The sequence below is a fragment of the Carcharhinus amblyrhynchos genome, chromosome 13, assembly GCF_965287045.1.
Source record: "Carcharhinus amblyrhynchos chromosome 13, sCarAmb.v2.hapA, whole genome shotgun sequence".
NCBI lineage: Eukaryota > Metazoa > Chordata > Chondrichthyes > Carcharhiniformes > Carcharhinidae > Carcharhinus > Carcharhinus amblyrhynchos.
The window spans coordinates 79,738,103-79,751,046 of NC_137336.1; the positions used below are offsets into that span (position 1 = coordinate 79,738,103).

General features: G+C 43.9%; 1 protein-coding gene across 1 annotated transcript in view; it reads right to left on the reverse strand.

Moving 5' to 3' along the window:
* LOC145351390 (uncharacterized) overlaps nt 1-12,558 on the reverse strand; it is a 28,169-nt gene extending 15,611 nt beyond the window's left edge. Inside the window, 2 exon segments of the mRNA XM_080201000.1 lie at nt 2,296-2,344; nt 10,819-12,558. Coding sequence (XP_080057126.1) covers nt 2,296-2,344; nt 10,819-11,741 — 972 coding nt within the window. The 5' untranslated portion in view covers nt 11,742-12,558.
* Nucleotides 12,559-12,944: the final 386 nt, after the last annotated feature.

The following is a 12,944-nucleotide window of genomic DNA, read 5'->3' on the forward strand; positions in this document are numbered from 1 at the left end:
GCCCACTTCTTTGGGCAAGAGTCTCCCCTGCCACACTCATTCCAATCTCCTTCTGAACTTTCCACTCTTCATCCCCTCAGGTCCAACCCCAACTTTGTCATCAAACCTGCTGACAAAGGGGTGCTGTTATTGACCAGCATACTGACCTCGACTTCACAGGCTGAGCACCTATCTCCCCGTGGACCATGACCACACCACTAATCATCAAGCCATTATCTCCAACACTGTTACCAGCCTTATTTCCTCCAGATGCCGCACCGCCCCTCTCCCCCCCGCCACCACCACCCCCCCCCCCCCCCCCCCCAACCTTATAATTTCCCAATTCCAGACAGCCTGCTTCTACCTACTTCCCAAATTCCACAAAAAGGACCATCCTCATAGGCCCATTGCGTCAGCATGCTCCTGCTCCACCAAAGTTATTTCCTCTTATCTTGACTCCATTCTTACTCCTCTGGTCCATTCCCAGCCCATCTATATGCAGGATCCCTCTGATGCTCTGCATCATATTCACACCTTCCAGTTCGCAGGCCCTAACCACTTCCTATTCGCCATGGATATGCAATCTCTCTACACCTCCATCCCACATCAGAATGCCCTGAGAGCTCCACTTCTTTCCTGAAAAGAGGCCTGAACAATTTCCATCCATCACCACTCTGTCCTGCCTGGCTGGACTCGTTCTATCTCAACAACATCTCCGTCAACTCACCCCACTTTTTCCAAATCAAAGGTGTAGCAATGGGTACCCACATGGATCCAAGCTGTGTTTGTCTTTTTATGGGGTATATGGAATGTCCCTTGTTCCAGGCCTAATGGATTCCCTCTCACAATCCCTTTACCAGTACATTGATGTCCCTTGTTCCAGGCCTAATGGATTCCCTCTCACAATCCCTTTACCAGTACATTGATGACTATTTTAGTGCCACTTCATGCTATTGACCTGGAAACATGCATCAACCTTGGTTTCAGTTTCCATCCCTCTATCACTTTACCTGGTCCATCTCAGACAATTCCTTCCCTGCCTTGACCTTTCTGTCTCTATTTCTGGCAGTAGACTACCTACCAATATCTATTACAAGCTCACTGACTCCCACAGCTATCTGGACGACAGCTCTTTGCGCTTGGCACCCTGTCAGGACTTCATGCCCTACTCTCAGCTCCTTCGCCTCCGTTGCATTAAGCACTCCAAAGTAGTGCTTCTAATATGTGCTTTTTCCTCAACCATGGCTTCTCACCTACAGTTGTTGACAGAGTCCTCAACAGCATGCTGTCTATTTCCCGTGCCATGACCCTCACCCTCTTTTTCATCCCTCCAGAACAAGGATAGAGTTCCCATTCTTACATTTCACCCCACCAACCTCTGCATGCAAAGCATAATCCGCTGCCATTTTTGTCTACTCCAGCATGACGTCACCATCAAACACATCGTCCCTTCACCCCCTCTGTCAGCATTCCACAGAGACCGTTCCCTCTGGGACAATCTAGTCCATTCCTCCACAATACAAATATACCTGTCCCATAACACATGGCACCTTCCCATGCAATCGCAGACAATGTAACTCCTGCCCCTTTACCTCTTCCATGATTACCATCCAAGGTCCAAAACACTCATTCCAGGTTAAGCAACGTTTCACTTGCACCTCATTCGAAACATCAGCTCTTTTCTCTCCTTACAGATGCTGCTAGACCTGCAGAGATTTTCCAGTATTTTCTCTTTTGGTTTCAGATTCCAACATCCACAGTAATTTGCTTTTATCTAATAATGGGGAGGTGGTTCTTATCTCTTTTCATACCTAATAGATGCTCATCTGTTGCATAACTAGTTGCCTGAGGCTTATACTTTGAACAGCAGCACTCATCAAAGAATTCTCCTACTCTTACTGCCTGCCATTAGTTTTGGAAGGATTTTGCAGATTGATACTCAACCTGTTTGGCCACATTATAAACACACTCTCCTTGACCCTCATGTCCTCAGGTGGGACTCCAATCTGCAGTGTAGGAGCTGGAACAATACCCACATGATGAGATCATGGAGTCATAGAATCACTGCAATGCAGAAGAAGGCCATTTGGCCCAACAAGTTCCCACTGACATTAATTCCACCTAGGCCCTATCCCTGTAACCCCATGTATTTAACCTGCTAATCCCCCGACTGTAAAGGACGATTTAGCATAGCCAATCAATCTGACTTGCACACCTTTGGAGTGATCTCCCTGGGGAGATGGTGCCATTGTGATAAAGTCATTAGGAATCCAAAGGACGAGACTAATGCTCTAGGGACATGTGTGGAAATCTCACCATAACTATTTTCAGTAATGGCAACCGAATTATAATGATATCCAGAATGCTGAAACCAACAATAAGAATAAACACAAAGATAATAAACACAAAGATCGGGGTCCTTGTGCACGAGTCGCAAAAACCCAGCCTGCAGGTGCAGCAGGTGGTCAGGAAGGCGAATGGGATGCTGGCCTTCAGAGCGAGGGGGATTGAATATAAAAGTAGGGAGGTCTTGCTGCAGCTGTATAGGGCACTGGTGAGGCCGCAGCTGGAGTACTGTGTGCAGTTTTGGTTGCCGCACTTACGCAAGGATATTTTGGCCTTGGAGGGAGTGCAGAGGAGGTTTACTAGGCTGATACTGGAGTTGAGGGGCTTGAGCTATGAGGAGAGGCTGAATAAACTAGGCTTGTACTCGTTAGAGTTTAGAAGAATGAGGGGAGATCTCATTGAGAAGTATAAGATGGTGAATGGGACGGGTAGGATAGAGGTGGAGAGACTCTTCCCGATCAGAAAGGACAGTAGGACTAGGGGGCACAGCCTCAAGATAAAGGGGGGGCGGTTTAGAACGGAGTTGAGGAGGAACTTCTTCACTCAAAGGGTGGTGAATCTCTGGAATTCTCTGCCCGTTGAAGTAGTGGAGGCTGCCTCGCTAAATATTTTTAAGACGCGGGTTGATGGGTTTTTGATAAGCGAGGGGATTAAGGATTATGGGGAGAGGGCGGGAATGTGGAACTGAGCCACGACAGATCAGCCATGATCTTATTGAATGGCGGGGCAGGCTCGAGGGGCTAGATGGCCTACTCCTGCGCCTATTTCTTATGTTCTTATGTTCTTATAAACGTGACTGTAGGATCAGTGGAGTAACAGTTAAAACTTTTGGCATTACATTTAGTATTTTAATTTTAAATTTTAAAATTCAACATCCTCAGCCACTTGTGAACTCGCTCATTTGTAAGTAAGTGAGGTGATCATACTAATCTCTTCCCACATACAGTGGTGAATTGCCTCTCCAGAGTATGAACTTGCTAGTGCTGAATGAGGTGAGATGACTTAATCTTTTCTCACACAGTTAAATGGTCTCTCGTCAGTGCGAACAAGCTTGTGTTTAATTAGATCCTGTAAGGATTTTAAAGCATTTCCCACAAGTAGAGCATTTAAAAGTTCTCTCGTCAATTTGGACTCACTGATGTAACCGAAGATGAGACGACAGAATGAATCCCCTCCCTCACATGGTGCAGGTATACGCTCTCACTCAGTGTGAGTGCACTGATGAACTTCCAGCTGGGATGGGCAACTGAATCCTTTCCCACAGCCACCACACTTCCATGGTTTCTCTGTACTGCAGAGATCCTTTTGGCTCTCCAAGTTGGAGAACCTTGTTGAAGCCTCAACTGCGTACACACAAAACACCTGTTATATTTCTCCCTGCTGTGAATGGTGTGATTTTTTTTTCAAGCTGTGCAACGGGTGAAAGCTCTTTTCACAATTAGTGTCTGGAAAACTCTTGCCAGGTGTCTTGTGTGTGTCTTGTTTTTTTTTCTCAGTCACAACGATGTTTAAAATATTCTCTCTCAGATTGAGCAGACAAACATTTCCACTTCCACCTTCAAAGTCCAATGATATTCAGGTCATGATGAATCAAGTGACTGACAGATCTTGATTTAATGCTTGGTTTGAGTTTCCTGTCAGCAAATCATCTCTGATATCCTGTAACTGGAGTTTATAAGAGTCATCATTGTAAGTCCAGAATAGAAATTCAGATCAGACAATTCTAGTTTCTCTCTTAATTTTTCTCTCTTATTCTCACAAACATCTTGTCCAATCAAACTACAAAAGCCCCAAGTCAGCAACAAAGGCTCAACATGAGTTAAGAGATCTTTTCTAATCAGAATGTTTTTACCAGGGTTGATGAAACACTCTGTACCCTGAGGTACTCACTGCTGGTGGAAGATAGTAACCGGATATGACAAGTTCTTTCACTGGAACCACCCAGGCATGGACAGACCGCTTAAGAGAGGCCAGCAGTCTCTTCAGACCATAAGAAATAGTAACAAGAGCTCAAGCTTGAACTGCTGCCATTCAATACAATCATAGCTGATCCAACATTTCTTGCGTCCATTTCCCTGCCCTTTCCCTGTAACCCTTGATCCATCACAGATGAATAATCTATCTGAACATTAAATATACGCAACGTCTTTGCCCCCACAGCTGCATGGGAAGGAGTACCGAAAACCCACAGCCCTTAAAAAGAAAATCTCCCTCATCTCAGTCTTAAATTAGCACCTCTTAATTCTGAGGTTAGGCAGTGGTCGGTTAGCTCAGATGTTTAGAGCATGGTGCTAAGGTCGTAGGTTTGATCCCTTACTGACCAGCAAAAGTTTTGTAAGTCTTATGAGGGAACATTGAGGGAGCTGCGGCTTTTCTCTTTAGAGCAGAGGAAGATGAGAGGTGACTTCATAGAGGTTTATAAGATGATGAGGGGGATAGGTAGAGTGGATGTGCAGAGACTATTTCCTTGGGTGGATGAACTGTTTACTCGGGCGCGTAACTATAAGGTTCATAGTGGGAGATATAGGAGGGATGTCTGAAGTAGATTCTTCACTCAGAGAGTGGTTGGGGTGTGGAATAGACTGCCTGCTGTGATAGTAAAGTCGGACACTTTAGGAACTTTCAAGCGGTTATTGGATAGGCACATGGAGCACACCAGAACTGTAGGGAGTGGGATAGCTTGATCTTGGGTTTAGACACAGCTCGGCGCAACACTGAGAGCCGAAGGGCCTGTACTGTGCTGTACTGTTCTATGTTCTATATCAACTGGTCCTTGACTCTCTCATGAGCCAATACACTTTGCAGCATTTATCCTGTCAAGCTCCTTCAGAATCCTATAAGTTACAATGAGATCATATCTCATTCTTCCAAATTCCAATGAATCAAGTCCCTAACTTGTTTAACCGGGGATCATCATACTGAAATATTTTTCCTTAATTAACGGGACCAAAACTGCTCATAGTACTCCAGATGTGGTCTTTCCAATAACATATACAATGATAGGAATACTTCTTTTACTTTTATATTCCAACCCCTTGAAATAAAGGTCAACATTCCATTAGCCTTCCTGTTTACTTGCAGTACCTGGGTGCTAGCTTTCTGTGTTTCATGCACAAGTACCCTCAAGTCCCTTTATGTCAAAGCTTTCTGCTGTTTTTCTCCATTTAAATAACACTGGTCTTTTGTTCTCCCTTCCAAAATGAGCCTCACATTTTACCACATTATACTCCATTTGCTAACTTTTTTGTCCACTTACTTAATGTATTAATATCTTACTGTAAACTGTTTGTAACTGGCTAGTAACTTGCCTTTCCACCTATTGTTGTGCTGTCTGCAAATCTGGCTACAATACATTTGCTTCCTTCCTCCAAGCCACTAATATACATTATAAACAGTTATGATCTATTGTGGTGCTGGGATGGTCAGTGGCATACTGAGCTTGTTCTCAAGTGACCAGACAAAGAACTTTGGAGTTCCAAAATTGGTTGTTTATTACAAGCTATAGCAAGGGCTCCAGTAAGCCAGCTGCTGGCACAATCCAGAACGCTGGATACAGACCCAAACAGATATACTTCTAGATTATATTACAAGTAATTAGCACATACCAGAGATGTGCATTTGTACAGAAGTTATCCATATCCACTCATAATTAACTATTTGAATTATATAACATATAAGGGTATAGTTGTCCATTTACAACTTGTCCATGTCTACCTAATTATATCACAAAGCAAGTGTGTGTTTTTTCACTATCCACCACCCTCCGGACATGAGTATGATAGCTGTTGGTCTGACCAATAGTATATCAACCTCCCAGTCTACTATTCCTTGTTATTACAGGTACTGACAAGCTGCACACAATTCAATTGAAGTCTATTGTATATTGTATGACTGAAGCCTCCCTTGTAATTGGGAGTTTTATGGTCCTTGACTATTACCTGGATCTGCTTTAATCGAGACCTCTGGTTTTTTCAGTTTTACTGTGTGACTGAGTTCAGCAACTTATGTGATTTTTACACTGGAATGATTATTAATCCTTTCGCGGTCCCAGCCCCTATGGAGTCCCTGTGGAACTCCACTGATTACATGTTGCCAACCTGAAAAAAGAACCCCTTAACCCCACTAGGTGTTTCTTTCCCATTAGCCAAATTTCTATCCATACCAATATAGTACCTGCAATACCATGAGTTCATATCTTGTGACTTAACCTTTTCTGAGGTATCTTATGTCTTCTATAAGTCCAAATACAACACATCTGCTGGCTCCCCTATAGCCACTCTGTATGTGACTTCCTCAAAATACTCTAATAGTCATACATGATTTCCCTTTCATGAAGGCACGCTGACTCTCCTTGTTCAGATTATGATTTTCCAAATGTGCCACAATTTATTCCTTAACAATTGATTCCAACATGTTTGCAGCAATATATATGTTGATAATCGGCCTATAGTTACTTGCGTTTAAACCTTCCACTGGCTCTGATCTTCAGGTCGTCGTTGGTCTCTGGTATAGTACCGGAAGATTGGAGGACAGCGAATGTTGTCCCATTGTTTAAGAAGGGGAGCAGAGACTTCCCTGGGAATTATAGAATTATAGACCAGTGAGTCTTACTTCTGTAGTGGGCAAGGTTTTAGAAAGAGTTATTAGGGATAGGATTTATAGTTATTTGGAGAGTAATGAATTGATTAGAGATAGTCAGCATGGTTTTGTAGCGGGAAGGTCGTGCCTTACTAACCTTATTGAGTTCTTTGAGAAGGTGACCAAAGAGGTGGATAGGGGTAAGGCAGTAGATGTGGCATATATGGATTTTAGTAAGGCGTTTGATAAGGTTCACCATGGTATGCTTCTGCAGAAAATGCAGATGTATGGGATTGGTGGTAATTTAGGTACTTGGATCAGGAATTGGTTAGCAGATAGGAGACAGAGGGTGGTGGTTGATGGTAATTATTCATCATGGAGTTCGGTTACGAGTGGTGTGCCTCAGGGATCTGTTTTGGGGCCACTGCTGTTTGTAATCTTTATTAATGATCTGGATGAGGGTATAGTTGGGTGGATTAGTAAGTTTGCTGATGACACCAAAGTCGGAGGTGTGGTAGATTGTGAGGAAGGGTGTCGAAGTTTGCAGGGTGACTTGGACAGGTTGCAGAGCTGGGCCGCGAGGTGGCGGATGGAGTTTAATGCGGAGAAGTGTGAGGTAATCCATTTCGGTAGGAATAACAGATGTGTTGAGTATAGGGCTAACGGGAGGACTTTGAATAGAGTGGAGGAGCAGAGGGATCTAGGTGTATGTGTACATAGATCCCTGAAAGTTGGGAATCAAGTAGATAAGGTTGTTAAGAAGGCGTACGGTGTCTTGGCGTTTATTGGTAGGGGGATTGAATTTAGGAGTCGCAGCGTCATGTTGCAACTGTACACAACTCTGGTGCGGCCGCACTTGGAGTACTGTGTGCAGTTCTGGTCCCCACATTACAGGAAGGATGTGGAGGCTTTGGAGAGGGTGCAGAGGAGGTTTACCAGGATGTTGCCTGGTATGCAGGGGAGGTCCTATGAGGAGAGACTGAGGGATTTGGGGTTGTTTTCACTGGAAAGAAGGCGGCTAAGAGGGGATCTTATAGAAACATATAAGATGATTAGAGGTTTAGATAGGGTGGATGGTGATAGCCTGTTTCCTCGGATGGAGAAAGCTAGCACGAGGGGGCATGGCTTTAAATTAAGGGGGGGTAGTTATAGGACGGATGTCAGGGGCAGGTTCTTTACCCAGAGGGTGGTGAGGGACTGGAATGCCCTGCCTGCTGCAGTTGTAAATGCGCCTAGTTTGGGGGCGTTTAAGAGATTGGTGGATAGGTTTATGGACGAAAAGGGATTGGTTTAGATTAGTGGGTCAATGTTTTTTTTTAAAAATAAGACTGGTCGGCGCAACATTGTGGGCCGAAGGGCCTGTTCCACGCTGTAATGTTCTATGTTCTTCCTTCCTCTTTGAACAGGGGTATTACATTGCCAATTTTCCAATCCTCTGGTACCTGTCTAGAATTCTAAATTACAACCAATGCACCCATTATTTCTGTAATTACTTATGGGCTAACAGAAAATGCTGGAAAAACTCAGCAGGTCCAGCAGCATCTGTGGAGAGAGAAAAGCAGAGTGAATGTTTCGAGTTCAATATGACTCTTGGAGCTAGCAAAGATGCCTATGAGATCATAAGAAATAGGAACAAGAGTAGCCCGTTTAGCCTCTCATTGAATAGATCATCCAGCGTTCCACACATCTACTTTCCTGCCCTTTCCTTTAACACTTAAATCTACACATGGATTCTTCCGCCACAGTTCTTTTTGTCAAGGAGTTCCAAAGACTCACAGCCCTCAGGGAAGAAATTCTTCATCTCAATTTTAAATTGGCACCCCTTTATTCTGAGATGATTCCTCGATTTGATTGCCAGCATACTTGGCACATTTGTCTTTTGAGGGCATTGCTGCACTTGTAATTCTGACCTTTTATGAGATGCCACAGAATGTGCTACAGAAAATGAAAACTGTGAAACAAACAATATATGGTATTAAGAAAGGAAACTTTCATTTTTGCTGCTCTGTGGCACATTCTGTGGCCTAAACCAGCATCTTGGTGCTGAGAGTCAGCTTGATGTTATTCCAGGCATGATTCATGAGTTGGCTAAAGGAGGAAATTGCTTTTCCTAACTTTGAACTGAGTTTTGCATTATGTGGCAGAGTGACTGTCATCGTGTACCCAAAGCAGCAGAATTTTCGAAGTCACAGTTAAAAATCCAGCTAACGTTAAATGTTCAGGCATTCCAAATCCAGAAGGGAAACTTGAATGCTGATTCCTAACTGTAGCTTTCATTATGTGATGAAAGTTGCGAAGAACAGGGAAGAATGTTCCAATCATGTAATTATTAAACAAAATAAATGTTTATTAAACAGTAGACCACACAAGAAAGGCAACTAAAAATATACATTTAACTACATTAATAGTTGTACACAACACCTTTAAATTGACCCAGTTCAAATCCATCTATTTTCTTAACCTCAGAGCTGAACCTCCCCAAACAACATCCTATAGTTTTTAAACTATATAAGTAAAGTTCAGCAATAGTTAGCACACTTGGAATGAATATCTTTTGTGGGAGTGCTTCTGGTTTAAAAAAAGAGAAAAAAAAAATAGCTGTTTAAATTCAATTTCTTCAGACACATTTTGTATATGACTGTGATCTTGGACCAGTTCTCTGTTTAGGATAAACTCTGCCACTGATATACCGTGTTTTGGTTGGATCTTTCCTTATCGGAACTACCGATCTGAGGAATTTCTCTTTAGTGACATTGTTTAAATGAGCTCACCTCTTTCAGTATGAAATTCACCATCATCTTCTCTTTTGAACTTTTACCATTTTTGCTTTAACTCCTGAAACTCAACGCTTTATTGTTACCTACTTCTCTTACATAAATATCTGTTTACGGTATTGCTAGGTTTCACCTCAGCCAATCTGTACTCCAAACCAATTCCCATTTAAAAATAGTTTGCTCTGTTTTAATCCTACACCCAACAAAACACACTCCGAATTATTAGATTCCTTAATTTTCAACATTCTGCCCCAAAACTAGGGTTCCTTTGGTTCTTATAGAAAGGGAGAAAAAGTTTTAGGCATGAGAGAGACAACCTTGAGTATATGTGGCTGAATTTCTATACAAACAACTACAGGAGATCATCAGCTAGAGGGGTTCTCTGACAAAGACATTCTGTATTTCTGTCTTCACTTTCAGTCTGGGCAGATTGTGGAGTTTGCTGTCTGCCCCAGTTGTCAAGGAAATTCCTTCCATATCTACAGGAAAGGCTAAGTTGTGGAATATGGAGAAGAAAATACTGAAGTATGGTGGGGCTAGAACTGTACACAGGCAGGTTACTGTGAGGGCGGATGAGACGGAGGAGTTTTGTTGGACAAAGCTTTTGTGGCATCTCCTCTGTCACTTTTGTTTTACAGTAAAAAGTCTGACAACACCAGGTTTCAGTCCAACCGATTTACTTGATAGTAAACTCACTAGCTTTTGGGTCAGCCCCTCTGTCATTCCATTCACCTGACGAAGGGGCTAACCCAAAAGCTAGTGAGTTTACTATCAAATAAATCGGTTGGACTGAAACCTGGTGTTGTCAGATTTTTTACTGTGTTTACCCCAGTCCAACGCCGGCATATCCACATCATGACTTTTGTTTTATACATTGTGATGACTTTTGTGTCACACAAGTCCTGTGGAACAGATCCTACTTTGCAGTAGAAATTTTGAATTAAAGGGAACAAAAATCAAAGGTAGTGTGTCCAAAAAGGGACGCTGCAAACACAAAAATCAGTGACATCTGCAGAATCTTGAACTCTAGCCAGCTATATGGTTCTTCACATCACCAGAAACAAATAAAATATTGTCTCAGTAACAATCCTGGATGGGATTGACAAAAGCAATAACAGCAGAATCCAATCCCTGCAGTCACTTATGAACTCGCTCATGTGTCACTAAGTTGAAGGAGCGAGTGAATCTCTTCCCACACACAGAGCAGCTGAATGGTCTCTCTCCGGTGTGAACTCGCTGGTGTGCCAGGAGAGCAGATGAACACCTGAAACTCTTTCCACAGTCAGTACAGCTGAACGGCTTCTCCTGAGTGTGAATTTGTTGGTGTGACTCAAGGGCCGATGCTACAGTGAATCCCTTCCCACACACAGAGCAGGTGAACGGTCTCTCTCCAGTGTGAATTCGCTGGTGTGCAATGAGGGTGGATGACTGCCCAAAACTCTTTCCACAGGAATTGCAGGTGAACGGCCTCTCCCCAGTGTGAACTCGTTGGTGTCTCAGCAGACTGGAAGACTGAGTAAATCCCTGCCCACACACAGAGCAGGTGAATGGCTTCTGTCCAGTGTGAACTCGCTGGTGTTCAACAAGGGCGGATGAATGCCTGAATCTCTTTCCACAGGAAGTGCAGCTGAATGGCTTCACTTCAGAGTGAATTCTCTGGTGTGACCTAAGGCCAGATGAATGAGTGAATCCTTTCCCACACACAGAACAAGTGAATGGCTTCTCCCCAGTGTGAAGTCGCTGGTGTATATTGAGATCAGATGAAGACCTGAACCTTTTTTCACAGTGAGTGCAGCTGAATGGCCTCTCCTCAGTGTGAATTCGCTGGTGTAACATGAGGCAGGATGTCTGAGTAAATCCCTTTCCACATACAGGGCAGATGAATGGCCTCTCCTCAGTGTGAATTCGCTGGTGTGATATGAGTTTGGTTGACTGAGTAAATCCCTTCCCACACACGGAACAGCTGAACGGTTTCTCCCCAGTGTGAACACGTCGATGGATTTCCAGCAGGGATGGATAACTGAATCCTTTGCCACAATCCTCACATTTCCATGGTTTCTCCATGGTGCTACTGTCCTTACTTCTCTCCAGGAATGTTGATCAGTGAAAGCTTTGCCACACACAGAGAAGTTTGATTTGAGTTTTGCAGTTATGAATCTTCCCCTTCCTGCAAAAAGGAGTTGACAAAATTCTTAATTTCAAGCATAGAATTAAAAAAAAACAGACAAGTCTAGTTACTACGGAAAACATTTCTCTCTTGTTCCCCAAAGCTATAAAATCCTGTCCCACACATTTTCCCTCCTCTCATATGCGAACCCCTATCACACCTGTAGCACCTTTTTCCTCCACTTCCAGTTTCCTCCTCTGCCTGGGTTCACTACAGTGGGTGATGAACAGTTCATTATGTACACCAGCTTCCCATCCACTGACTCTGTCCACACTTCCCACTGCATCAGAAAAGCAGCCAGCATCATCAAGGACCCCACACATCCTGGGCATACTCTCTTCCACCTTCTTCCATTGGGAAAAAGATACAAAAGTCTGAAGTCACGTACCAATTGACTCAAGAATAGCTTCTTCCTTGCTGCCATTGGACTTTTATAATTTCTACCTTATATTAATTTGATCTTTCTCTACATGTATGGTATGCACAGTGTGCAAGAAACAATAAACATCAGTAATAAACATCACTGATAAACATGGCAATAATAAATCACATCAAATATCAGATCAGTTCTCCAGCTCCTGTCTGCAGACTGACAAAATCAGTGGGTGTAATTGGAGGACTGGGGGGCCTCCAGCGGGTGTTTCTGAATCCTCAGCGCCCACCTCCCAAAGTTTCCTCCTTCTCTCCCACAGTCCCCATTCATTTGAGCCCAAAGTGTAACCCACCCTCCCCCCACCCCCGCACCCGCCATCCTCTGATGTGAACCATCCTCCACTGACTGAACCAGGACGGTGATCGTTAACCTGGCCTGTTCCCAGGAGGGAGAAGCCCACAGAACGTTTCCAAATCCTCCCACCCGCCGCCTCCGCACAAAGAAGCGTCTTCCCGGCTCCACGGCCATCAATGACAGTGCGCAGGCGCGAGACTCTGAGCCTGCGCCTGCTCCAGTGGCCGCACTGCGCATGCGCCAGAATACCGAGCCGGACAGATGATTGACAGCTGGTAGGGCCAATAGAAAGAGGGGACCCAGCGGCAGCTCCAGCCAATTGGAGTGAATGAGGAGCACATGCGCGTTGTGGATATTTTCATCCCACCACTGG